Genomic DNA, 27782 nt, shown 5'->3' on the forward strand with positions numbered 1-27782 from the left:
TTCGACGAGAACAGAGAAGTTCCTGCCGTGACATTATTAAAAAATAAATATGTCAAATTAAAAACTTCAAGCGTCAACAACTCAACTGTCAAAACAAAAATGGCGAACCGCACGGTAAAAGACGCGAAATCAATTCGCGGTACAAATCCACAATATTTAATTGAAAAAATCATAAGATCGAGGATTTACGATTCTAAATATTGGAAGGAAGAATGCTTCGCATTAACAGCAGAATTACTTGTGGACAAGGCTATGGAATTGCGCTACATTGGTGGTGTGCACGGTGGCTTCATATATCCAACACCCTTTTTATGTTTGGTTTTGAAAATGTTACAAATTCAACCGGAAAAAGATATTGTGGTCGAGTTCATAAAGAATGAGGAATTCAAATACGTTCGTGCTTTGGGTGCTTTTTACATGAGACTCACAGGTTCTTCTGTAGACTGTTACAAATATCTTGAACCATTATACAATGACAACCGTAAACTTAGGAAACAGAATCGTGAGGGCCAGTACGAAATAGTGCACATGGATGAGTTTATTGATGAATTGTTAAGAGAGGAAAGACTATGCGATGTAATTCTACCAAGAATCCAAAAACGTTATGTGTTGGAAGAAAATAATGAATTGGAGCCTAAAGTGTCTGCTTTGGACGATGATTTAGATGAAGATATGCCGTCAGATGAAGATAATGCTGACCCAGATGCCAAAGAAAACAGGAGAGACAAGGAGAAACGAGACAGGGATAGAAGGAGAGACCGGTACTACAAATTTTTATACTGTTTCCCACAGCTCTGTCTGCATTATCCTATGTATGACCCTTGGTCATCAACTTCATTCTAAATTTCATCAAAGTAAGCATAGCAGTTTAGCTGTGAAAGTGCGATAGACTTTCATATACATTTATAATATTGAATATTGTCAAAAAATATAGTAGCAATATTCCAAATTATCTTAGCAGTGTAGGCTTATTTGGGTAACTATTAAAAGTTATTTTTACAAATCTACGGAATGTGTTTCCACTACTGTAAATTGGATAGTGCATATTCAATTTACAGTAGTGGAAATTAAAATTAGTTACAATTATCTAATTTAGAAAGTAATAACTAAAAATGATGGAAAAATATTTTCAGATCAAGAGAACGTGACCGTCGAGACAAAGACCGCAAGCGAGAACGATCAAGGAGTAGAGATAGAGAACGTAGACGGGAACGCGAAAGAGAGAGAGGAAAAGAGAGGGACCGAGCCAGGGAGCAGAGGGACCGGGAACGAGAGCTGAGGGACAGGGAAAGGGAGAAAGAAAGAAGAGTTAGAGAGAGAAGGGAGCCTGAGATTGACAGAAGAAGAGAAAGAGGCAGATATTAAGGTTAAGATTAAACACTTTAGACTTATTGGATAGTTTTTGTTCAAATCCTTTTCGACCTACCTAGCTACCTTTCTCAATATAATTAAAAAGAGAAGGGAATGTTCCTAAACAAATATTTTTGTCTCATGTGATCTAGTACATTTCTAGTTCACTTGTATTTTTAAAGCAATAAGAGATTGTAAAATGTGGTTCTGCCCTAGAATATCACTCCATATCTTATATTATATGGAGTAGCCTAGCCTTAGCAACCATAGGAAACAATAGCATTCCCAAGGATTGGCGGCGGGCAGGCGGCCGGTTTTAAAATCATAGCAGAATCTTCAAAATCTTGAAAGTAAATACAATACAATAAAAATAGTAAAATTAAATTAAATTGATAAATATTTTTTTATTATTGCTATCAGAACAACAGTTAATAAAAATATAATAATTACATTCTCTTTACATGGAATATTTCATTTCAAAATTACAAACAGTAATTACAATTTATTTACACAACAAAATACTGAACTAACTGAGCGAGTATAATATCTAGATGAGACTCTGTTTACGCCGTAAGATCGTGATGAAATTGTATAATTCATGGTTATTTGAAGCTTTCAACAAGCTATATTCACAGGCACAGACTTATATATTTTTACAGACTTACCCCAAACATTTTACATAAAAAAGTTGAAGTATACTTTAAGCTAAAGTATGTTTTGTCTCTTTCTGTAAATTTCAAATATTATAAACAGCGATAGTGTCAAACACATTTTAGCTTAAAGTATATTTTATTTTAATAAATAATGGCGTAACTACCTAGTCACATTTACCGGCAGCTCGACCAATGGCCTTGTATCGTCTTAGTGTGATCAAGATATATAAAATATGTATATAATTCTGCTACTAAAAACATAATATTTTGTCGTTCATAACAGTAAAAGTTCATATTTATATTGTAAACAGTGAACTTAACACTCGAACAACAAGTTGTTTGGCAAAAAACAGTAAATAAATATTTTTGGCGGGCGGTACTACATGTGTGTAGTAATACAATATATATTTGTTGTATATATAATGTTTTATAATTGCAGAAAAAGACTGAGATGATGACACAAACGTATTAAACATAAAAAATTGCCCCTAGCATCAGAAACGATGTCATTGCATTAAATATCCTATATATACCATGTTTGTTCAGGTAATATAAAATATCATAAAAGTTAACAATCTTGATGGGTACTTAGATCTTTGAAATGATAATATATTAACCTTAAAATTCAAAATCTTGTCACATTACAAATCAGTCATTTTATACATCAGAAATTACATAAAAAAATTGTAATGTGCAATATTGATTTTTAAAGTGTATATTTGAATAAAAATATATGTAAAGATTGTGTGCCAATTTTCGAGTACCTAAACAAATGCATTGGCATCTCGTAAGGGTTAATAGGTCAAAAACATTTTTTTTTTCACTTCTTATGCATGTAAGCTGACTAAAATTGGATTGGATTAGGAGAAGAGGAGAGAAATCTTCTACTATGATTTTCTTTCCTACGATAACCACGTAACGTAGTTACGGCCTTATCTAATCTGGTTTATAATCTGCTATATGCAAGCGTGTACCATGAATTCTTTCGATACCGCGTTCGCGTGACTTTATCAGGGGAACAATTCTTTTAATAGCCATACAGTAACTATATTTTTGCAAAATTTCATGAGTTTTCATTTCATTCATTCAAGAGTCGTTGAGTAGACCAAGAATGAGAAAAAGGGGACATTAACTTTCGCATTATTTAATATTTAACTAGTTAAATATAATTTTGAACATTTATCTCATAATAAAGTACTAGCTAGCTACACTAAACAAGTAGATAGTTTCTAGTTTAATAAATTAGTTTTTGTTCTAACTAAACAATTTTTACAAATTTCATCAAGATGTTTATGAAAGATTCCAGTCTAGATCTTTCTATAAAATGGCTATCACATAGGAACTGTTTCATTGCCAAAAGTGTTGGCACACACATTTTCCTTCACTATTCCAATTATTCGATTGATTTCTGGTACAGTCGACCACAAGTCTAGTACTATTTATATCGCGGTAATATTTGATCTGCTGTCGACTGTACAAGCAATGTTGCCTGATCCATATGTGATCGATGTCGGCAATGGGACTTTTGGGTCTTTTGGTAAATTAGTGCCATGTGACTGGGACTTGTCCCATGGGACTGGGATGAAACCGACTCAATTGTCCCACTATGGGACAACTCAATGAGACACTTGTAATTAAGTAGAAGTTTACAATGAAGATTCTGTGTCTCTTCCTTCCTGATCCATATACGATATTTGTCCTAAAGTAGGTCCCTCATTATAGACGATCTGATAGCTCCGTGTATCACGGAGAAGTTTAGCTAGAAGGTCGGGGCGTTCATAATGAAGATCCTGTGCTCTTCTTTCCTGATCCACTGCAGTATTCGGTCCACCGCTCGGATCGCTTGGTCCTTTTCCATAAGGGGGTCGAAAGTTACATATAGTTCAAAGCCTGAGGTCACCTGAAAAATATGTATTACGATACTGAGTACTCTGTCGATAAATGAGAAGCCCCACTTATTTATGACTAGATGTTGCCCAGGGCTTCGCTCCTGTGGGAATTTTGAGATAAAATATAGCCTATAGCAATCTTGTATATTATACCTTTCTAATGGTGAAAGAATTTTTGTCTCAGGGATTACCCACCTCAAACATACAAACTCACGCTTACCTTTTTTATAATAATAGTATAGATAAAAATTAAATATTTCTAATAATTACCAAGTAGTAATCATACGTTTTTTTTTTCAAAAAAAATAATTTGTAATATGTCAAGTTCTGGTAAAGTAAACCATAAGACGTCCGCCCTAGGATAGGACCACTCCATATCCTAAATCACAAGAACAGCTTTGACAGCTGATATGAAAATTTTATTTTAAACTTACCCACGCCAAAACAGTGTCCATTGAATTCGACCTGAATATCAACTTGGCTGGCGTCGAAGTGCAATGCATTTGGCTACAAAAACTCCTATAATTCTGCACATAGTCTATATCCGACAGTTTCTCCGGCCTTTTCACCTCAATATCACCATAATCCTTATACCTTATTCTGTAATCTTGTAATCGGTCTAAACATATGGGGTCCGAAGTAAAGAGTTGTGCTGTTGTTTTAGATTTATACATAAAGTGTCTTATTTCTGGTATTCCTATGTGTTTCAGTGGATTTGTGGTTGGTAATTCTACGTTTCGGTTCAGTGCGTCGTTAATTGCGGTGAGACAGTTGTTCCTTCTCAGTTTCTCGGCTATGTTGTGCTTGGCTTGCGAGAGAGGGAAGAACGCGTCTCGTTGGACCGTGAGGAGTAAGAGACACGCTTGACAATCTTCGGATATGTAGGACACGTGGCCGTGGAGGAATCCCCTGGGAACAATCAATTATATCAAGATTGTAAATCGATGCGTTTCGAGCGAGGCGTTTATCTTACATTAGTAAGCATTATAAATGCGAAAGTCTGTCTGTTTCGCTTTCACCGCTGGTACAATATTGATGAAATTTCGTATGCATGTAGTTAAAGACCCCAATTTTAACATAGGCTACTTTTTTCAAAAATCAACCCCCTGTTAGACTATAAAGGAGGGTGAAAATACACACGGGCGAATGCTTAGGAGAAAGCTATTCTATTATATTTTAACAGAGCGAAGCCGGGGCGGGCCGCCAGTTACTCACGTGGCATCGAATTTCGGCAAACAAATAGGCGTCCAGCTCTCCGCAGTTTTGAAACTCTCCGTACACCGGACCAGATTGAACAGCAAATGTATGTCGGACGGGTGTAGGGTGTACTTCTTCATCCTGACCAGTGTGATCAGCTGATTGCCAGCGATCATTATTGCGAAAACTAAATCCCTTATTTTGTTACACGAAGATATTATTGCATTCGTTATGTTTTCACGTGCTTTCTCTGGCAGTGGTAGACATCTGACGGCGCCTGAAATTAATAGAAATTAAACAAATTGCATGTATTTATTTAGGTGTTTCTCATAGCGTTTCGACCGCTGCTTTTATTATTACAATAATAAAATTACCGCACTGTCATTACAATTTTTCAAATTTTAACAAAGACTTGAATTAGTTTTTCTATCTGACTTTAAAATAATTAATGTGTACTGGGGTAATGTAAATTTTATGAATGATTGATTTTGTAGATGATTCCTTCCTCAAGAAATTGACGGATCGTAATAACAGCTGCTGGTCGCAGCGATCGAAACGCTCTGAGAAATATCTATTTATGGATTGCAGTCTCAAATAAATTATGTTGACGAGACGAATCGGGACGTTACAGCCGATAATAAAACCAAATTCAAATGTGTGAAATTTTATTCTTCTTCACTTCGAGTCTGAATCACCGTCATTGATCTCATTCAGGTACTTTATGGAGCAGGAAGAGGGACAGTTTGAGCGAGACAACCGAAATTATTATTATACCTACCTAAGAAGGGTTGACCTTTGTAAAATCACAGCAAAATTTTGAAATTTTAGTTTTTTTGTTTTAATCTGCGGCATCACAGCCTCTAATACAAACGAGAAATCGAAAAAAGGGACAGAGATTCTACTCACCGAGCAGGAAAGCGGGTTCCTTCTCAGTAAACACAAGTAGATGGTCTATGAGTCTCTCCGCTCCAGACAGCAATCTCCGTAGGTCATAGTTTCTTCTCTGCTCAAAAATCCTGTTCAGTTGAGTCAGGGTAAGCACTGACACTATTTGGTTGAAAGCGTAGCTGGAATAATATTTTGATAAACATTTAAGTAATTTTAATTCAATACTTCACCAAAAATTTAATTAACTAACTGTTTTGGGTGGTTCACAGAGCGTTTCGACCGCTGAGGTCGCGCTATCATTACAATGTTTCAAATTTTAACAAAGACAAGAATGAGTTTTACTATATATGACTTAACATTAATTACTCTGTACTGTAGTAATGTAAATTTTATGAATGATTGATTTTGGAAATGATTCTTTCCTCAAGAAAATTTACTGATTGTAAGGACCGCGCAGCCGCAGCAGTGGAAACGTTCTGCGAACCATCCTTTTATTCATAAAAAAGAAAAAGCATCCTCTAAGTCAAAGTATGTTTTGTTTTTTTCTGTCAATGTAAAATAGTAAAAACTTACGTCAACTGCAGTACCAGCTGCGTCTCACTCTCGTTAGACTTAGACACCGCAACAAGAATCAGCGGGCCTTTCACCAGGAACACAGCCTTGCAATCTTTCGTAGTCAGCGACCGGAGTATATCCTGATTCTGCTCCTCCACCACGCTGACCAAAGCTTGAATGACGCCACACAGACCAGCTAATTTGTCTTCATTACCGTATCTGGGAATTGCAGAAGTAATTACAAACACTTGGGAAACTGACGTTTGAATTTCACAGTGGAAGTAACCACAAAAAGTACAGAGAGAGTAATTAACTAAAGAAGGAACACTCTCAGATGAGAGAGAGAGAGAGGGAGAGTAATATATACAGTCTGTCAAGCAATCTTAAACATTGATGGTATTGCTATGACAAAAAATGTAGTTATCAAAAATCTATTTTCACTAAAGTGTACACTGTGGTTTGATGTTAGTTTCATATTGATTTCCTTTTTTCTAACCTGCATTTGAAAAATCCTATATCTAAGAATTTTTAAAATAATTTTTATTATTATTATTTTTAAATACAGATATTCAAGTATTTCAAATGTTATGCCAAGATTTAATGTCATTATAATTGTCATAATAATAGATAACATGGCACAATTAACTTATCAATTACCTTGAATATATAGGTTTCCCGGCAGAGCTCAGTATAAACACATGTTTCTCCTTGTTCACCAGCTCTGGTGACTGTAAGTACTCGTCGCGCTCGTCATCAGAGTCATTGCCATTCTGTTCTTCCAAATTTGATGTGCTGGCTGATGCTGTAATGGACTCCTGGAAAGGGAGAGATTTATGAGGAGAAATAAATAAAATAAATAAATATATTACGACAATTCACACAGATCAAGTTAGCCCCAAAGTAAATAAGTAAATATGAAACTTGTGTTATGGGATACTAACTAAATGATACTATATTTTATAACGAATACATGTATGTATGTATATATATATGTATATATATAGATAAACATCCAATAAAAAGGTCATTTTCCATCATGACCCCACTGGGGATCCCCGACACCTCTCCTTCTCTCGTTCAGAGGCACTTTACCATTGCGCCACCAAGGTTATAATAATAAGAAATAACAAATATTTAGTCAGCCTCAAAGTAAATTTGAGGACTAGAGACACTTCGGTTGACATTCTAAATGTGACAGTCCTTCTTCAGACTTCCCATTGCAGATGAGTAAGACAATAGGATGATGTTCAAGACTTAACAATACTATTCATATATTTTACTTACTAGCTGCGCCCGGGGCTACGCTCCCATGGGATTTTTTCATTGACATGATTTTTTTTTTAATTTTGCACACTTGATGATTACTATTTACCACATGATAGTAATTTAATCGAGTCAGATGCCTTTAGGCAACTTGATAAAAGCTAACTTCTGTGTTAACCAGAACATATTTTAAGGTATAAATGAAATCTCATGTAGAGTACCAACCTCAGAGTTCTTTAGAAACATAGATATCCATTATCAAATTGTGATAAAAACAAACACTTACATTTTTGTTCTGCATATCATCACATGACTTTGAATCTTTCACTTCACTTTCTTTCGATTTTTCACAAATCTCACTTTGAATTTCACTTATTGTGCTGCTCTTAGTGGTCAAAGAATTGTTTCTCTCTAGAAGACTTGAACTCATTTCTGATGCGAACTCCTCAAAAGAGTCTGTAGGATTCAAAACGCTTTCAGGGCACGCCCCAGGCCCTAAATCGTCCGGAGTGTTGGGCTTTAGGTTATTTGATTCTGGTACTCCATCTTTAGATGTAGAAGCCATTTCAATTTATAAACAAATAAAAAACAATTTTTAGAAAAACTGATCTCTCATTTCTTTTCTAAAATCTTAGTTTTGGAGTGAACTGTCATCACACAAAGATAGCTGTCAATGTCAATCTGTCAGGACGACATTATTTTTTTATGTTGGTACCTGAGAATAAATGTTGCAAGCAATAAAAAAGCTCCAATTCACTTACTGTCATTCTTATTTCGCAGCGGAATCAAAAACGATTCTCTATTTTGACAAAATCAGTCTTGGCCATTTTCGCCTCCCCTAAATTAAATTATCAAGCTTACATTCTCCTAAGGGTTACATTGTTTATTACGAATATATTCTATCTTCTATTTTCATGTAAATACTGAAAAATAAAAATATTCAACAAGATTCCAAAATTCATACGCGAATTGCCATTAAATCATTTTAAAAGACAATTAAATAAATGGCTTCTTGATAAATGTTTATCCACAATCAAAGATTTTTTGGATTGCAATGACATTAATTAACATACATGTAGATTGACATTTTATCTTAATTTAATCTGATGTCATTTTATAGCTTTTTAAATATGCCATTATTAACATTTGCATACTGTTGACAACGGCTAAATAGGCTTGTTCTAAACCATTATGTGGATATTGTATTACCTACCCTATTTAAGCAAATAAAAATGATTTCATTTGATTTAAAAAATATTACTCAATAGGAAACACAAACAGCTTTATGTACCTAAAAATCGTATTTCCCATTGTATACCCATTTCCATATTGTGTAACAATAAAATGAAAAATAAATTGTATTTTTGAGAAATATTGTTTATTTTACAAATAAAAAATATAACGGGGAACACATTTCAAAGTATAACAACTTACTAGTGACACTAAACTTTAGTAAACTCACAAATGGCACTGTATTAGGCGCCATTTATACATATCTATATTATAAATTACAAACGAAACACGTAACCATGAAATATAGGACAACGTTTTCATTTGAAAACGTTGTCCTATATTTAGGATAGTTTCACCCAATTAATAAAATCAACAATTCGTTTTATCTTATTTCATAATTTAAAAAATTAATAAATTCGCACCTAATAAAACGAGTAGGTATAATTTTGTAAATTTTTGACGTAATCAAATAAATTAAACCACAATAATAACTAATGTCGTCAATCACTGGGCCTTAAATGTTAGTAAAATAAAATAGTAAAAAAAAAATATTTTTTAATCTATGTCTTTTTATCATGAAAAGCTTACTCACAGTAATCCCCTGATTTTCTGTATGGAGGCTGTCTATGTTGTAAACACAATCGTCTCTGACAAGTGAAATTTGTCATATACAAATTATAGTTAGTAAGGGCTCGGCCCCATTACTCCATCGTGCTCCGTTGCGTCGATGCAGTGTCATTCTGTTGCTTTACATAGGTTTTGACATTGACGTGCGTCGACGTATCTCGGAATATCATAAATCTGTCAACTGACGTCACAATCACACAATCGAGGTCGACGGAGCAATGATGCCAGGCTTTATGTCAAATTATCTAAATAATGAAAAACATAAGTCCATAAAAATTGATAAAAAAAAACACTGTAGAAAAATTACCTACTAAATGAAACTTACTACACGGGACAAGTTCTCTGGCAAGTCAATGTTGCCATAGAAAAACATGTAATTATTCCTAAAGGAGAAGGAATTCACAATAATTAAATATTAGATTTTCAAACACCACAGATACTGACAAGCCAATGTTGCCATATTAAAACACGTAATTATTCCTAAATGTGAGGAAATGCGCGAAGTTGAAGTATTTAGGCATCGCGTTAATCAGCGCCGTGTAGTGCGAGGTGAAGGACTCCGGGTGGTGGATCAGGTGCGCGTGGTGGGACACGTCCACCACCGGCGACGACTGCAGCGACAGCGGGACCTGGGGATTACTCGGGTTTAAACGATTCATCCTAATCATAACTAATATTATAAATGCGAAAGTAAGTTTGTTTGTTAACTCTTCCCGCTTTATCTACTCAAACAATCTTCTTGAAATTTTGCATTTTGCATATATTTAGTTTGAAGTACGGAGAAGGACATAGGGTACCTTTTATCCCAATCGCTCAAGCAGTTTATCCGTGAAAGCGTTACAGACAGACAGATAATATGAGCATGGATATTCGGGTGGAGTTCGGGAAAAAGTATCTGATTTGATTTAATGGCAACCCTATCTACTATCCTATTCTACACTATAAAAAAGTACTCACAATAAAGTTAGCAGTGATAACAAGCGGTTGCACAGTATCACTGTACGTGGCTATAGAGTGCACTATGACGTACACGGGCCGCCCCAGCTGGGTGAAGGAGGGCTGCGGGGCGGGGGTTAACGACCACGATGTGAGGTTTGCGCCCTCTCGCGGCCAGAACGTCAGTAGGTTATGTGGTGCAGCTAAAAATAAAAATGTATACTTACTGACAAGAAAAAAAATGAAAATAAAGTATTTTTCTTTCCTTTTCATTACAATTTGCATAAGTGAGATCGACTATGTGGTATCTCACTCGAGTCAATAATAATGCGCTAGACAGTATGATATGTTGCGCGTCAAAATATGTTTCCCAGTGCATTCGTGGCTTAAATGAGGGCGCTGTCTCCTGTTGGCTGGCAACATTGTGTGAATATCCGCCAATCTTGACCATTGTATTTGGTATTGCAATGGCAAAAAAAAGTCGATAAAATATCCGCTTTCTTCACTTCCTTGACAGTGTAGACATATATGTTCAACAAGCGAGTCGTTCCGGCTTTGCTCGGGTAAAAACATAATAAATTATACATTTTAACATGTTGTTTTATCCGAATAATTCGTTATCTCTGCCACTACGTTATTAACGTGTTAATTATGAAAGTATTACAGTATTGTCACTAGAGGCATTGCAACACTCGACGACATCGGTAGCGCAGTGGTAAAGTGCTTACCTTTGAACCGAGAGGTCCTGGGTTCGATCCCCGATCGGGTCATGATGGAAAATGATCTTTTTCTGATTGGCCCGGGTTTTGGATGTCTATCTATATATGTATTTGTTATAAAATACCGTTGAGTTAGTATCCCATAACACAAGTCTCGAACTTTCTTTGGGGCTAGCTCAATCTGTGTGATTTGTCCTAATATATTTATTTATTTATTTAATTAATGCACAATGTGACAGCTCATAGAAAAAAATATATAAAAAAAGAAAATAATAAACAAAAAAAAGAAACTCATAGAACGAGAAAATACTACTACTAATAAATTTGATCGTGTTTAGACAATATTGGAAGACAATGCGCAATAGGCTAAAGGCCAAAGAAGACACAAAAACCATAACTCACGTGTGATAGTGAAGACGTACGTGCAGAGTTCCCCCTGACAGGAGCGCGCGGAGGTGAGGCCGGCGGGGGGGGAGAACTCCGCGGGGCCATTCGTGTACACGAATAGACCGTGTTTTCTGGAATCAGACACGTTTCTTTGCTTAGAATATAATCTGAATCTATAATCCATACAATATTATAAATGCGAAAGTCTGTCCGTCTGTCTGTCAGTCTGTTGAAAACGTTGTCAGCCGTGAAAGCGTTCACGGCTAAACCGCTGGACCGATTTTGATGAAATTTGGTATACATATAGTTAAAGGCTCCCGTTCAAACATAGGGTGATATTTTTTTTTCAAAGATCAACCCCCAATTGACTATAATGGGGGGTGAAAGTTTGTGATCCGCTTTCGCAGAATAAATAACGATAGCCGCGGGAAAAAGCCAGTTAAAAATATATAATAAATAAAACTATGATAATAAATATACATTTTATATGGACAAATCACACATATATAGTACGATACTACGCATGCGTGTGTGCGCAACACATTTAAAAGTTATATTAAAAAAATATATATGTTTATATCCCACATGCGTGCATCGTCGATTACACTGCTGGGCAATTACAAGTCTCCTCTAATTTCTTCCACGCAAACCTGATTTTGGTTTTTGAAAAAAAAAAAACTTACAAATATCTTCCGAAGGATGTTCTGTACAGCGGCAGATTACAATACACAAATTTTTCACAATCTTCGCTGAAATCAGTCCGCGAGTTGAAATTGTACCCTCTGTCTTTCAAGTAGGGTAACACCCGCTCTGTGGAATAGGGGTCGTGTTTGGTAACTAATAAGCCTGTGGTTCGTTCGGTTATCTGTCTGTTGATGTCGTAGGACTTGATCTCTGTGTGGAACCAGTAATGGCGTTGGGTTGAGGGGACATCTTCGTTGTAGGGACTGGAAATGAAATATTTATTTATTTATTTCGTTATTTTGTTTTATTTATTAAGTACTAGATGTTGCCCGAGGCTTCGCTCCCGTGGGAGTTTGAAATTAGTTCGGCAGTTTCGGAGATTATATTATATTATACAAACAAACAAACAAAGAAACAAACAAACAAAGAAACAAACAAACAAACAAACAAACAAACAAACAAACAAACAAACAAACAAACAAACAAACAAACAAACAAACAAACAAACAAACAAACAAACAAACAAACAAACAAACAAACAAACAAACAAACAAACAAACAACAGCCATTCTTAATAATAATTTAAAGTTTTTCTTCATTTTATTATATATAGTAGTAGTAGTTTATATATATATATATATCTATAAACTACTGGGCCGATATTGATGAAATTTGGCACAGATATTGATGAAACCTGCAGGAGTAACATAGGTTACCTTTTTCAATTAAGGTTTTACCGAAGCAAAGTATGGAATAAAGGGATTTGTATTGTACTTTTCAATAATACCGTAGATTATATATAGATTATCATTCTTAACTTATTTACATAAAATAATAAAAATAAAACTTACCTAAATGGAATGAACATTAAGACGATGCATGCAACCGACACCAAACCAATTGAGATCCACATGCGTCTCCGTGAGAACAGCAGTTCGATTCCCGACTGTAACAAAATTGGACAGGTCATCCTAACTAATATTATAAAAGCGAAAGTTAATTTGTTTATCAATCAATCTCTTTGAAATTTTGCATACATGCAGTTTGAAGTATGGAGAAGTACATAGGGTACCTTTCATACCTATGATATACCTATTTCCCTATGGGAAAATAACTGCTCCCGTGGGAAAGTCACGCGGGTGAAGCCGCGGTCAAATGCTAGTTTAAGGTGTGTGTGTAACCTGAAACCGCATAAATTTGGTAGATACCTAAGGTGCAGTATCGTACTAGCTTTTTCCGGCGGATTCACCCGCGTAAATTTTCACCCGTCATTATAGTCATTTGGGAGATGATTTTTGAAAAATAAATAGCCTACTTACTTACTACGCTTACACGGGGATCTCTAACTATTCGTATCAAAACAAAATCGGTCCACTGGTTTAGCCGTGAAAGCGGAACAGATAGACAGACTTTCACATTTATAACTTTAGTATGGATTTTGTAACGCCCTATATAGTTAGAAGGAACTTTTCATCCCAGAAACAGTGTTTCCATGAGAAAATATTATCTTAAATTTTATAAAACTAGCGGCACCGTCCCGGCTTCGATCGGGTAAAACTATAAAAAGAAGAAGAACGTACAGACTGACAGACAGACGTGGCGGGGGCACATGTCCTCCTTACTTATTACAAAAATAAGTCCTCCTGTACTTTTTGTACGGTTTTCACCAATAGCGATTCCTGAGGAAGATTTCGACTAAGTTTAGAGTAGTTATCCGAGCGAGGCCGGGACCGGCCGCTAGTTCAACCTAACAATGAATAAACTACATACCACAGTACTGCACAGAAGTATAGCGAAAGCCAAATTAACCACAGCCACAATATTATCCGGGTTGTCTATGGCACTTCGCCCCATCACTGGCAACAATACTGCGTTCAGACGTAGCACTGTTGTTAGTACAAACATCACAACGGGTAGAGATAGAACGATTTCTAGGATTAAATGTTGCCATGCTGCAATACAAAATGTAGTTTTGATATTAATCCTTCGGTCCTGGAGATAACAGTAACAAAAAAAAAAAGAAATGTCGATTTGTCGTTTGAGGGACAGAGGTTTAAATAACCGCTCCGGTTGGTATTTGGTCCAGAGAATATATCCATCTGAGAATGTAATGACAAATCTCTCCATTAATATTGTCAAGAAAGTCATTACATTTCAATTAATTACCTATCACGATCATCAGGGACGATACGACTGAATAATGCAATACGCGTGTTCGTATTATAAAATAAAAAATATCTCACCAGCCAGTTTCCAATATCTGACAACTGTCAAAGTGACACAAGCTGTCAGACTCATAATAAAAAGCGGGACAGTGACCCCATATCTCACTGGCGTCAACTTGGGCACGCACGACATTATCAACAGACAGACAGACAGGAGAAAACGAGTCGCCGCCATAGCTTGTAGTGTGCGGATGCAGCGGTTGAGGCCAGTCTGAAATAATTATGAATAATTACACCCGAATATAATATCTATTTATCGTACTATTTGGGGACTCCCCGTCGTTTTTCATTAGAACCTATGGATGGCGTAAGAGCCGACCAAGGGAAAACGCTGAGTATTTCAATATGTCAGGCTACAGATAATGGCGGTTTAACCATTTCGAATAGGCAATGGGCTAATGATGGGCAGCAAGCTAATGACCTAAGAGAAACGGCATTCAAGAAGGACGATGAGTGGTTCTATTTTAAGGTAGGTGTGTTATTACACGCCAAATGTGATGTGAATTGTTCACTAATTGATGCTTCCTATGTTTACCTTTTTCTGTATTTGTGTATGTGGAAATTATATATGTATGTGTTTTTTTTACAAATACTTATAAGTTGTTGAAAAAATTTAGTTTTTAAATACATTTATAGTCAAAACTATACAGACCAAGGACGAGTGTAACCATAAAAGATAGAAGATTTCCATACATCACTGCGGCCCAATCCGTGACGATGGACCAAAGATGTCAGCGCTCTGTCTCGCTCCTTCTCATGTATTTCTAATACGCACATCTCTTTCTTATATGATTAAAACTGAATATGACGGGGTATACAACTTTCTCGGTCTACTGTTATAGTTAAACTCGGAAAAAATCAAGAGAAATCACTCAACTAAATAATCTTACCCTCTTAACACGCCATCGGTCGTACAGATGCGATACACAGACAGCAGTTATCACATACGGCATCCAGAACACGGGCACCACCAACCACGGTTGAGTTAGATATCTGAACAAGAACACAATATTTTTTTCGCCACAAGCTTTTGTTTGTTTGTAAACACTTTATTGAACAATGAATATAAGAAAGAGGTGAAAAAAAAAGACGCGTGCAAAGACGGATTTGTCCCAGAAAGTGATTTCCAGTCACAAGTATTTTAAAGGCAACAATTTAAACCAAAAATTAAGGTATACATATGTGTTAAGTGAAGAAAAATAAAAGTACACGAAACATAGAGTAATATAGAGATACCATATTGCATATAACGCGTAACCTAACTTATAGATAAATCTACATGATATGATTGGCCGTATCCAACACTTGTGAAACACAATTTGTGCGATATGTTACATTTAGGCTACCTGATACTTTATCAGCAATGGTGAAATAGGTAGGTAGGTAGTAATATAAATTTAGAAAAAAAAGTTACATTACATTCATTCATACCTCAAAAATTTAGTAAAAAAAATTGCATATTACCTCATTTGTATAGTAGTGGCGATCATAATAGATAAAAATATAAAGGTGATTATTGCACCCGCAATCAATGCAGCGCCGCGGCTCGACGCTGTGAGAAGCAACTCACTGACTGTCGACCATCCTGATAAACCAATCAATGAATAAAAAAAATAAACAAAACTTTTTATTGACCACCCGTTTCTTAATCCTAATAATATTATAAATATGCAAAAGTTTGCGAGGATGTATGTGCGTATGTATGTGTGTATGTTTGTTACTCTTTCAAGCAAAATCTCCTGGACGGATTGTTATGAAATTTTTTACACGGGTAGAATATAACCTGGAATAGAATATTCCCACGGGTAGAATATTCCCACGGGAGCGAAGCCCCGGGGCTACAGTAATTGTGAGGCAAGTTCGACGCTCAACCATCTACCATAGAACTAGGAGCAGATCTATATATCGATTGGCATAAGGTGTTTTGAATGATCCGATAGAGTAAGCTGAAGAATTAAATTTAACTTAAAAGTAAGTACTTGCTCGTACCAATAAGCCAGACTTAGTAAGCCACGCTGACCAAACCTAACGACCGACCAATAACACCATATAAATCATTAAAAATAAAAGGACTTTTAAGTAAATATATACCTAGTCAGACATAGTAAGCCGGGCTGACCAAACCAGGTGACAAATCACCCTAAATTTCCTTTTAAAATAAAAGGATATCGACTTTTAAGTGATTACTTACTCAGTCCAACGAGCCAGACGAAGTAAGCCACGCTGACCAAACCAAACAGGGCGACTAACACGTCGACCGCGTACGCGGCTCTTAGCGGATACCAGATCATGAACGTGTTCAGGTAATCGAAGTAAACTGACGATTCTGGAGTGACCTGTAATAAAACATAAGGTTTATTAAAAAATAAAACATTACATTCATAAATGGGCTTACTCCCAGTTTCTTCTCAAACGGTCGGGAGCAAAACCCAACTAGGAGATGGGTTTACGCCGGACTGTTTGAAATGAAACCATATTTTCCAGAATGTTCCCAGATACTGCCCAACTACTGCTAAACTATTATCCTAACTAATATTATAAACGCCAAAGTAAGTTTGTTTGTAAAGACCCCCAATATAGTATATAAAGAAATTTTAATCTCTCTAATAATTTTGATTCCTTACCAAAAATTGTTCGGCCACGCGAACCAAGTCGCGGGCATCAGCTAATGTTACAAATAATATAAAGCTGTTTGTTTTGACCTGAATAAAGGAAACAAACTATGAAAACAAAGGAAACCTTATTGGCCATGTCCTCATTGTCAGCCAACTCGCTGACGAGCCCTATGACCATGCTGCCAGCGTTCTGGATCACACCGGTTTGGATGAGGTCCGGGTGATCGAACCGCGTGTGATACACGTGGCCGAACTTGGAGAATGCTATGTCTATGCCTGGAAAGAATATAAAATAACAACCCTACTAATATTATAAATGCGAAACTTTGTGAGGATATATGTGTGTGTGTGTGTGTATGTTTGTTACTATTTCAAGCAGTTAGACCATCCGCTATACAACTGTGAAAACCACATCAAATTACATCCATTACTTTCAACAAACATACAGACAGACAAAAATTCTTAAAAACAATGTTTGGCTTCCATGAGTCCCATAACTCCCATAATTATTATTTTTTATATTCACTATGTACAGACATAGCTTACAGTTTTATTATATGTATAGATTGTAAAAAAAAATAACGGAACGAGAACAATATCACTTTCCAGTTGTCAAACTATGTATTTTCATTCTGAGCGGATATTGTATTAAGAAATATTTTTGTGTACGAGATATAATTTGTAATTATAAGGTGACCAAGGAGTGTCTCAGCTTCAGTTATCCTCAACAATCTTCTTCATAGTCGTATTCCTCATGGCTGAGGGTCGTGGTCATTATGTGGAATGAAACACACACAACAACTTTCTTGGCATTACATGAGTGGTTTGCCATTGCCTTCTCCATTTCACACACAATTTGATAATCAACCAGTGTGCAGGTTTCCTCACGATGTTTTTTTTCCATCACCGGAAGCAAGTGGTGGTCGATAAAAACTACTGTCATCAGTACATGATTACAGATTGGTATACAAACTCATGTTGGCCCGAGTAGAATTCGAACCTGGGACCTTTCGATCCACAGGCTTACCATTACACCACCACCGCTTCTCCCCAACAATAAGTAGGAGAAAACGCTGATTTTCAGAAACAGAAAAAAGCTATTGACACAAAAAACCATTTACCATTTAGACGGCCGAAGTACCTCCATATTCTGAAGTCAGTATCGGACGGTATGATGCCGGAAGTGAATAGGAATTCTCCGAACGATTGCGCGTTGGGACGGCTGACGCGGCGCTTGTACGCTGATAGCGCTCGCGGGTCTGTCACCTAACGAAATCGGACCTTACTACCATAACAATAAAGTCGATGATTCTATGTACAGGCTAAAATATTTTTTTAAACGTAAGTTTTTTGCTGTCCCACTGTTAAAAACAAAACCAAAATAGCTTTTGAATAGAAAAATAATAATGTACTATTATTATTTTTTTTCTCGGTTTCCGATAAACCGGTATACTGATAGCACGGGCCAAGTGGATATCAGTAAGGGAATCAATATCGTTAATTTGAATCACTTAATCTGCTGGAGCTAGAATTTTGCATGACTTGATAGGGGAGTGTATTATCGAGGTGAGTATTAGGCAGACGGTGTGATTGCTGAGGGATGGGACTGTGTGACAAATGTGTTTATGGAAGAATGAGTGTCTGTTTGCAAGAATTTTCTAACTAGGCGACAGGTGTTTAATATGACAGCATTTTGTAATAGGTTGTAGGTACGTGGTGCTAGATTTAGATGTTCTTAGTGATTGATGTAGTTGCTCTGGGATAACGCCAGTAGATGAGAGGACTATTGGAATTATTGTTACTCTTTTGAGATGCCAGATTCTAGTAAATTCATCTTTTAGTTCGATATATTTGGAAAGTTTTTCAGCTATGGTATTTTGCAGGTTATGTGTGTTTGGTACGGCGATGTCTATGAGAAACGCAGTTTTATCAGATTTATTTATAAGCGTTATATCAGGTCTGTTGTAATGTATTGTTCGGTCGGTAAGGATGGCTCTGTCAAAATATAGTTTGTTCGTATTATTTTCTAGTACTGTTTGAGGTACTTATATATTTATAGTAGGGCTGTATTGATTCGATAAAGTTACATTGTAGAGCAAGGTTTTGGTGTATGATATGCTATTACATCTTCTACAGATATCAGATACTAAGTTTTTTATTATGTATTTTTGGTAATTTCTGGTCTCAATGACCTGATCTTGAATGGCCAGCATGAAGCCCTCCGTCTCCGGGAAGAGAATTGGTGAAAACCGCATGAAAATCCGTGCGCAGTAGTTTTTGAGTTTATCTCGAACAGGCAGACAGACGCCGTAGAAAACCGCATGAAAATCCGTGCGCAGTAGTTTTTGAGTTTATCTCGAACAGACGCCTTAGAGGATTTGTTTTATAATATGTAAGGATAAAGTGAGCTAACCTGGAAAACAGCCGGTTTCCCGTTCATCCCCGCAGCGTCTAAGTTCACAACCACCGACACGCCGCTGAACCACGGGTGGGAGATGAAACCATGGCTGGCCTGAGAAGGAAAAAAATCTTTGTTTGTTACATATAAATAGTATAGTAATTTTTATTGGTATGGTCATTAAGATGGTATATTATTACGGCCCCTCCCGGCTTCGTGCGGGTAAAAAACCTTTTTTAGGAACAGACAGACAGACGCGGCAAGGGACTTTATTTTATAATATGTAAGGATATTTTACAGGGTGTAATATTTAAGCTGCACAATCGCAATAGTCTCTAACTGTAACGGTAGTAGTAAGATGATGATATATAAAAATAAAGAGATAAAAATAAAGAATTACCTGTAAGGGGTTCTCCTCAGCGCCGTTGAACAAGAATATGATGTTGTGTTTGAACTTCTGAGTCCTTCTCGACAGTTTGCTGAGAGTCTCCGCCATCGCCGCGCAAAATACCACGTTGTCAGACGCACCTGAAATGTTTCTTTTTCTAATATTCATTTTCCTAATTAAAAATATTATTATTCCAATTTACCTTAGTAGATTTACTCGCCACATATCACAAACAAAATATACTGAAATTCCCACGGGAGCGCAGCCCCGTGGCACAACTAATACTATATATATATACCTTTCCTGAACCGAACCGACGTTTTATACATGCAAGGAATTTACTAAGAAAATAAAATAAACCTTATTACCTAGCGCAAACGGCACAGAATCGTAATGGCAGTTGACGAGTATGGACGATCCTATAGTGCCGTTGCTATGGAAACCGCTTTCTCCTTCCAGCACCGCCACCACATTTGATAGATTCTGGTAGTAATTCACGAAGGGGAATGCAATGTTCATCCAGAAAGAACCTAAAAAAAATCAATACAATAAAACAAGTTAAAAAATCAATGTAGAATGTATATAAAAACCACAATGTCATTTAAAGTTTTTAAGTACTGAAAAATTCTTGATATCGCTATGGTAATCGTATTTGCTTTCGATCAAGTACGATATATCCTAATGGATTATTGGACTAAGAATTTCAGTAAAAAACGTATAAAATCCAGTCTTAAGTATAAAAATAATTGATAAAGATATATTTTCGCATGAAAGTATTATCAAGTCTCGTAGAACAAACTTTTTATGATGCCAGCTCAGCTATTTAGTTCGAGATTGTTGATATTTCAAAAATAAACGGTATTACGATAATTTGGAAATCATTTATGCAAAATTTCAAGTCAAGGTCCTCGCACACTAGCGCCACCTTACAATTTTTATTAATTTCTTTCATTTATAAAATATTGTTTTACAGTAATCTAAAAGTAAAGGTGCTGTATTTTTTTATACATAGTTCTTGTGTATACCAGTAACAAGCTGCCAGTCGGTCCTCACAGTTTGCCGTGCGCTTGCGGCTATATTGTCCACAATGTTCTTCATGTCCTGGGTCTTGTGAAGGTGGTACTCTGTCCCGGCGACCCTCGGCTGGTCGCCCAGGATCTGATTCAGATATTTCCATGCCGCTTCCTCGCTGAAGGTCGTTGAGTCCTGATGTAAAAAAAATACCGAAGTAAGTTCGAGACTTGTGTCATGGGATATTAGTTTTACTCAATGATTTTGTAACATATACATATATAGATGAGACCCAGGTAAACCTGAAAAATATTTCCATCTTGACCTGACCGGGTATCGAACCACGAACTTCCAGTGTAACAGTCTGGCCGGCATGATGACCTTTAGGCTATAGAAATAAATCGTCAAATAAACCCATGTTAATTATGTTCTAATCATCAACGAAAACAAAGAGCAATTAAAAGAAATCAAGGATATGTTTTTTTTTCATTGTTGACCGATATACTGAAATCATAAACTGAAATTCATTCAACTTAAAATGAACATAACATAGTGACGTCACACACGACGTATGACATATAACTTAAGAAAAAATATAACTTAGTACATACAATTGGTAGTATTATCTTTAAGAGCGATTTTTATCATGTCATGCCACTTTATCAACGTATTATACTTAAATAAAACTTACTTCTCTGGCAATATCAGCGTCGTTGATGACACTAGGCATGTCATCTTCCACCAGCTGTGTCAGGTATCCCAGCAGTAGGTATGTTCCCAACACCAATATTATAAGAGTGCTGGGCACCTATAGGGATGACATTCAATAGTTTTATAAACAGCACAGGGATTAATTGTCTAAGAGTCTTCTAATAGAGAATCGATTCTGTAGTTTGTATATCCTGCGTGTCAAGCTATTTTGAGTTTTATGATAATGACAAAAAGTCCAAAGTATTTATTTGAAAAAGTAGTTTAAGCAACATTCATTTTTTAGCAACAAGCAGATATTCATTAAAAATATTTATCTTTTTGAGAGATTTTATAATTGTTTTTTATTTATTATAATTAATTACTTACCGCTTTGTACCTAACTTATATAAACTATTTGAGCAGACTTAGAAACTAATTTTAAACAAGAACTTTGCAAACAGCGGACAGAAAAAAGTTAAAACGACATTCAAATATTCTCAATTTAAATCAAATAGAGGGTAAGTAAGTACCTATATTATCAATAAAATAAATAAAAATAAAAAATCAAACCAAAACAGACATAAGCATTTAAATGGCACAGGCCACCACCTTGTCATAGCATATATGTTTAAAAAAACAAAACAGTGATTTATAAAAAGTTAATGAGAATTAGTATGAACAGAGGTTGTCAATAAATTAACTGAAACAATGTTTATATAATATCTATAAAATGATAGTAGCACATAAGAAAAAAAATGTCATGAATGTATTATTTTGTGGTTAATAAATGTAACAAACAGTTTTATTTTGGTATGTTTATTTTACATTTTTTTCTTAATAATACTGACTTCCACGTTTAAAATTCTTTAAAATGATGTTCTTATATAAACTATCCTTAAACATATGTATGTAATTACTCGAGTTAGCAATGCGATAAGATAGAATTTGTTATCTATAGTGACCATATATCTGTATGTATGATATATTTATTCCAAATTAATGGTTTATTTCCTAGTGCATGACTTTTCTAAATCATTTCCTAATTTAGTCAGATCAGTGTAACATAATAAAATAATAAAAATACATAAGTGCAATCTGATAAATACAAACACAATATTTAGTTTCAAAATGTATACACCAAAAAAGCATAATTATTATTTAATATTATAAATAATATATTTCTGCAATTTATGAAAATTCCCAGACAACACAAAAATCAACATATTTCCGAATTTTGCAGTCATAACCCATTACTCACTGATTTTACGGGTTCATATAAATGTGTCCCCTTTCTTGTGATTCCGTAAACAACCTAAAAGTATTAAAAAAATAAAAAAAACTGTATTTAAAAAATATTGAACTGTATTTAAATATTTCTATGGTATCATGATATTTTAGAACAATTGAAGTTCCTCCAGAATAGTAAAAGACGTAGTCAAATAACGAAAAAAATATCAAATTGAAACACAAATGAGAGACATGATGTTAGCTGAGAATTAGAAAGGTGTCAATTGTGAAATGATTTAGTTCAGATGAAAAATTAACATTTTAACTGCATTTTTCTTCATCAGCAACATTGTTATCCATACAAAATTAATAGGTAGGTATACAAATCTATGAAAAAAATAGTATAATAAAATAATATTACAATGTTTATTTGTAATTTGTTATCAATTACATTTTTTAAATATAACAGTCAAAGTATTAATTTTTATTTGTAAAGTGTTAAGATATTTTATGGCATGTTATGATAGTGTATGTATGTGTGAGTGAAAGTAAATAGAGAATAACCCGCTGCCAGGGTTTTTCTTCCTTGTCTTTGAACTGGTACGTGATAACCCCGGTATAGACTCGTTCGCCATCCTGGAAGGAAAGGGAGATAGATGCCGGTTTATATGTAGAAATAAAAAAAGATTGCATCGTCGTAAAATTGAAAGTGTTGTGAGTTTTAATAAATTAAATGTTAGTCATATTCAAGAAAACAAACTAAGAAATATGTTTAAAATCAGGGGTTTTTCATTAACCTGGGCGGGTAGTAGTAGTGCACAAAGACACTCAATAATTACTGTGATTTTAGATTGAACATTGAATACATTTTATCATCATTAAAATCTCCCGATTGGTATCATACTTGTTTAATATAAAAATAAAAAAGCGAATATTTCAATTGACGAGAACAATAAGGTAGATAAAAAATTGTATTTTGATGACTATTCGAAGGCCCATCGAAGGCCCTTATATTTTTAGGAACACCAGTGTAAAAAATATTATTTTGAATTATTTTCGACTCGTCCAAACGCTCCATCTTAGCGAAAAAACCTATGTTTGTTCGCCAGCTACCTTAACAATTCCATTCCTTCTTAATAAAAGTTGTATCAAAATTTTAGTTTTATACGATAGTTGGGTTTATTTTTAGATATAATTTTATTATTTTTTGAAATGGACTCTCCAACCAACTTAAATGTTCGTATAATGATCCAGCTGCATGGTTACAGTCCATGAATTATCACAATGATCTTAAATATCTACTGATCCGATATCTACTGATTTGCTTATTTGTTAATATTATCAGATAAAGAATATCTCGTGTGATGTTTCAGTGAGGAATTATATTATTATTTGTTCCAACACAACTTTTGTGTAGACAAATCATATATTTTCTTACTACTTTATAATGTACCTATATGCTTTAAATACAAACTGCCCAACTGGATTTTCTAAAGTAAAATATTATTACCTAGGTACAAATTAATTTCCGATAAAGGTCATATTTTTTCCATTTCCAATTCCAAATTATCTTTGAAAAACCACATTATTTTTTAAATAAGAAACGACTGATTGTTATATATAAATAAATTTATTTATTACTAATTTATTTATTCGTATATGTAAGTATTTATTTCATTATTGCATCTATATGTAAATGATTGTTTGAATGGTGAATAAAATGTGCTAGGTAGTTTATTGTAACTGCATTGGTGATAGTGTAGATGCGTGCATAATGTTTAATGCAAACATACCTAATGTAAGAAGTTTGAGCGGAACCCTCGGTGTGTGGTTTGGTTCTATAACTCTTATTCTACAGACTTCTTACATTACAACGAAACAATGACGAAACAATGATAATGACTTGATTTATTTCTACCAATACTAAGGCTCAACTTTTTGCTGGCTGTTTTTCACTACCTGGGTTGTAATATTTTTTTTCTTTCTTTCTTTCAATCCCTCTTTGTCATCCATAGCTACAATTTATTAATTTATAATGCAATTAAAATTAAGTAAATAATGTCTGTATTGTATCTGTTAAAAATGTCTTTTTAGTTCTTCCCAGAATTTTGTTTTTCTCAAACTTTATAAACCTTCAACTTTTTTTGAATAAAATGTTTCACTGCATCTTCACTTTTAATTTACACACGTTTAACACATGAAATAAAATGAACTATGGTATATTTAATAATAAAATGGAATAAAAAAATAAAATCTGCATTTAAAAAAAAGCGAGCAATACACATGTAGAATAATAACTGAGGAAAATCCCTTTATTTGTTACTATCAGATATATTAAGACAGGTTTATTGCACATATAATCGTTGTACAGACAGCGCCCAAAATTAAACAATAAAATAGTTTCTAAATTCAATACAACAAGGACGAGATTGCAATACAATTTTGTTGATATATTTTTGTTGCTGACGTTACTATGGTTAGCGACGCGTCGCGGTGCTTTTTATACTTGCTATCTTAATCTGAAACTGGAATTATACTAGAAGTCAGCTGAATTAAGCGAAGATTAAAAATAAACTTTTAATTAATTCCAGTTAATTGACAAATATGTTATGGCGCTTATTCAAAATCATGAATAGTCGTATAATACCATAATACCATACGTAATAATACCATATCTAGGGTTTTTATTGCTAACACTGGTGACAGATTTTATTCAAGTCGCCTAAAGACATCTGACATGACTTCTACGACTATTTACCGCCATCTAGTGGCAGGTAGTCGCATACACACTAGGCAATAAACTGTCAACCAGTGTGCAGGTTTCCTCACGATGTTTTTCTTCACCGGAAGCAAGTGGTGGTCGATGAAAACTACTGTATATGAGTCAGATTACTATACAAACTCATGTGGCACGAGTAGGATACGAACCTGAGAACTTTCGAACCACAGGCGGGCGTCTTAACTATTACACCACCACTGCTTTATTATTAAGTATAGTCTAATCAAGGGCGAAAAGTAAATTTTGAAAATAGAATTCAAGGATCGGAAGTTGATGGACTGAGAATTTTAATGCACAAAGTAACTAGATACGATGTAACATGACATCGCCGTTGTAGTACCCAATGACTTGACCATATTTTATTTATTAAAAAACTTAACTGGCTTAACTTTACTTAACAGGTGGTTCTCAGAGTGTTTCGACCGCTGCGGCCGCGCTCTGTAATACTAAGCATTTTTATGTAAGATTCAATGTTTTGCAAACATATACTTATCATAAACAGAAATTGATTTGTCTAAAAAATATCTCTGAAATGAATCTTTTAACATATTAAATAACAAGTACAAAGTCTGCGGATGAATGTAAATATTTATCAGAATATCTTCATTGGTGCAATAAATTCATAAAAAATAATTTACAGGAAGGTTGTAATGCCATTGCCGTATCGTAGAATAATAAATTAAACTATCTATTACTTTTTACAACTTTGATAGGAAAATGTGGTAAATATGATGCACAACACAGGGAATTTCCTACAAAATATCAATAATTCATGAAGCAGACCTTCAGTATATTATATGTGAATAAGTGCTGCCGGATTAAACTGGTCAGTTCGATCTTTGGTTTGGTCCATCTTATTTTATATCTATTTTTTCTATTAGATCACAATCATAATAATGTTTGTTTTACTTTTTGGCCATGTATTTTATGTGTACTGTGTTAAAACACACTTCATCAAATATCTCATCTGACAAGGTGAGACCAACACTGTGTATATGAGTTTCAGCATTTCAGTGGTTGTCATGAAATGCTAGTAGTTTGTAGCTTTGATAAATATTATTTAGAATATGATGTGATGGTATGAAGAGTCTAGTGTATAAACAACTTTGTAACCCAATTGTTACAGCTAACTATTGGAGCAATATTTATGTATATATTACAGGTAAATCAAGACAAATACTGGCAATTGATTTAGCCTGAAAATTTCATAGGAGATAACAGGAATTATTAGCTGATATAAACCAAATAGGTACTGAATTGACTAATAACATGATATCACTTCTTTTTTGGTATTGTACATATTCTATGAATAACTATGAGGGATATCTATGAAATAAACATGATAATGACTAAAAGAAGAACATGAAGTTTTTCAAAAATAATATGAAAGAATTCTCAAAAATTAGTATTTGTTTTTATTTTATAACTATTTATAGTCTCAATTATTTATAGGGGTATACAGGGGAGAATTGAAATATATAAAATTTAAGGTATGTATGAAGAGGAATTTGATCTTTAAAAAAAAAATAATTATCACATAAATTTATGGTTTTAATTTAAAATTAGGGCATAATAATATTATATTAACATCATACATTGATTTAAGTTGTCCTTATCTAACAATCACAAGTATGTTATGTTTTGCAGACTGCTATATTGAACCAAAGTTAACAAGTGTTATATAAAGATAAATTTTAAGGTAAGTACTGATTATCTCACATGGAATGTTAGCGGTTAGTCTAGATTTATTCCTTGTAAAGGTTTATCAGGTTTATTATCAGAATTTCAATGCTATTCACTGATATTAAAAGTACTTACCTGAGGCACATCTTTTTTTGGTCGTAAAACCTGTAATTCAACTGCATCCTTCATGTTGATTATTTAAAATAGTAGATAATAAAACATTAAGACCACATTGACTTGTATTTATATCAAAATTTAAAAAGTTAAGTAAGAATTACTACCTATTTCAGAAGTCTTTTTTGAACTCCAGTTGTTATCATTTTGTTGATATTATCGTCTCTTCTATCAATGTCTAATGTCATTAATTTGTAATGTGACAATGACA

At 34.5% G+C, this 27782-nt stretch overlaps 3 protein-coding genes across 8 annotated transcripts; 1 reads left to right on the top strand and 2 right to left on the bottom strand.

Annotated features, from left to right (window-relative positions):
• Positions 1–66: 66 nt before the first annotated feature.
• Prp38 (pre-mRNA processing factor 38) lies at positions 67–1391 on the top strand. Its single transcript, XM_053764382.2, has 2 exons — positions 67–761; positions 1134–1391. The coding sequence occupies exons 1-2, from the start codon at positions 100–102 to the stop codon at positions 1363–1365; spliced, it is 894 nt and encodes a 297-aa protein (XP_053620357.1). The 5' UTR covers positions 67–99; the 3' UTR covers positions 1366–1391.
• A 338-nt stretch (positions 1392–1729) lies between these two features.
• Positions 1730–8454, bottom strand: Mon1 (Monensin sensitivity 1). Its single transcript, XM_053764380.1, has 7 exons — positions 8082–8454; positions 7190–7347; positions 6551–6751; positions 5996–6156; positions 5108–5366; positions 4327–4801; positions 1730–3903 (listed from the first exon to the last, which is right to left on the bottom strand). Exons 1-7 carry the CDS (start codon positions 8358–8360, stop codon positions 3763–3765), a joined length of 1674 nt encoding a protein of 557 aa, XP_053620355.1. The 5' UTR covers positions 8361–8454; the 3' UTR covers positions 1730–3762.
• A 700-nt stretch (positions 8455–9154) lies between these two features.
• Positions 9155–27734, bottom strand: LOC128680774 (endoplasmic reticulum metallopeptidase 1-like). Of its 6 annotated transcripts, none has more exons than XM_053764173.2 (20): positions 27533–27734; positions 23500–23571; positions 22967–23020; positions 21710–21826; positions 21033–21213; positions 20376–20537; positions 20020–20147; positions 19635–19733; positions 18343–18487; positions 17346–17497; positions 16798–16942; positions 16071–16191; positions 15497–15599; positions 14625–14817; positions 14152–14333; positions 13233–13327; positions 12381–12644; positions 11713–11828; positions 10613–10794; positions 9155–10284 (listed from the first exon to the last, which is right to left on the bottom strand). In XM_053764173.2, exons 1-20 carry the CDS (start codon positions 27584–27586, stop codon positions 10117–10119), a joined length of 2733 nt encoding a protein of 910 aa, XP_053620148.1. In that variant the 5' UTR covers positions 27587–27734; the 3' UTR covers positions 9155–10116. The 6 variants fall into 6 exon arrangements, with proteins under 6 accessions (XP_053620148.1, XP_053620149.1, XP_053620150.1 ...); XM_053764174.2 differs by lacking the exon at positions 27533–27734 and adding an exon at positions 24895–25064; XM_053764175.2 differs by lacking the exon at positions 22967–23020.
• Between the last annotated feature and the right edge of the window lie 48 nt (positions 27735–27782).

This window comes from Plodia interpunctella, chromosome 25, assembly GCF_027563975.2.
Source record: "Plodia interpunctella isolate USDA-ARS_2022_Savannah chromosome 25, ilPloInte3.2, whole genome shotgun sequence".
NCBI classification, from domain to species: Eukaryota; Metazoa; Arthropoda; class Insecta; order Lepidoptera; family Pyralidae; genus Plodia; species Plodia interpunctella.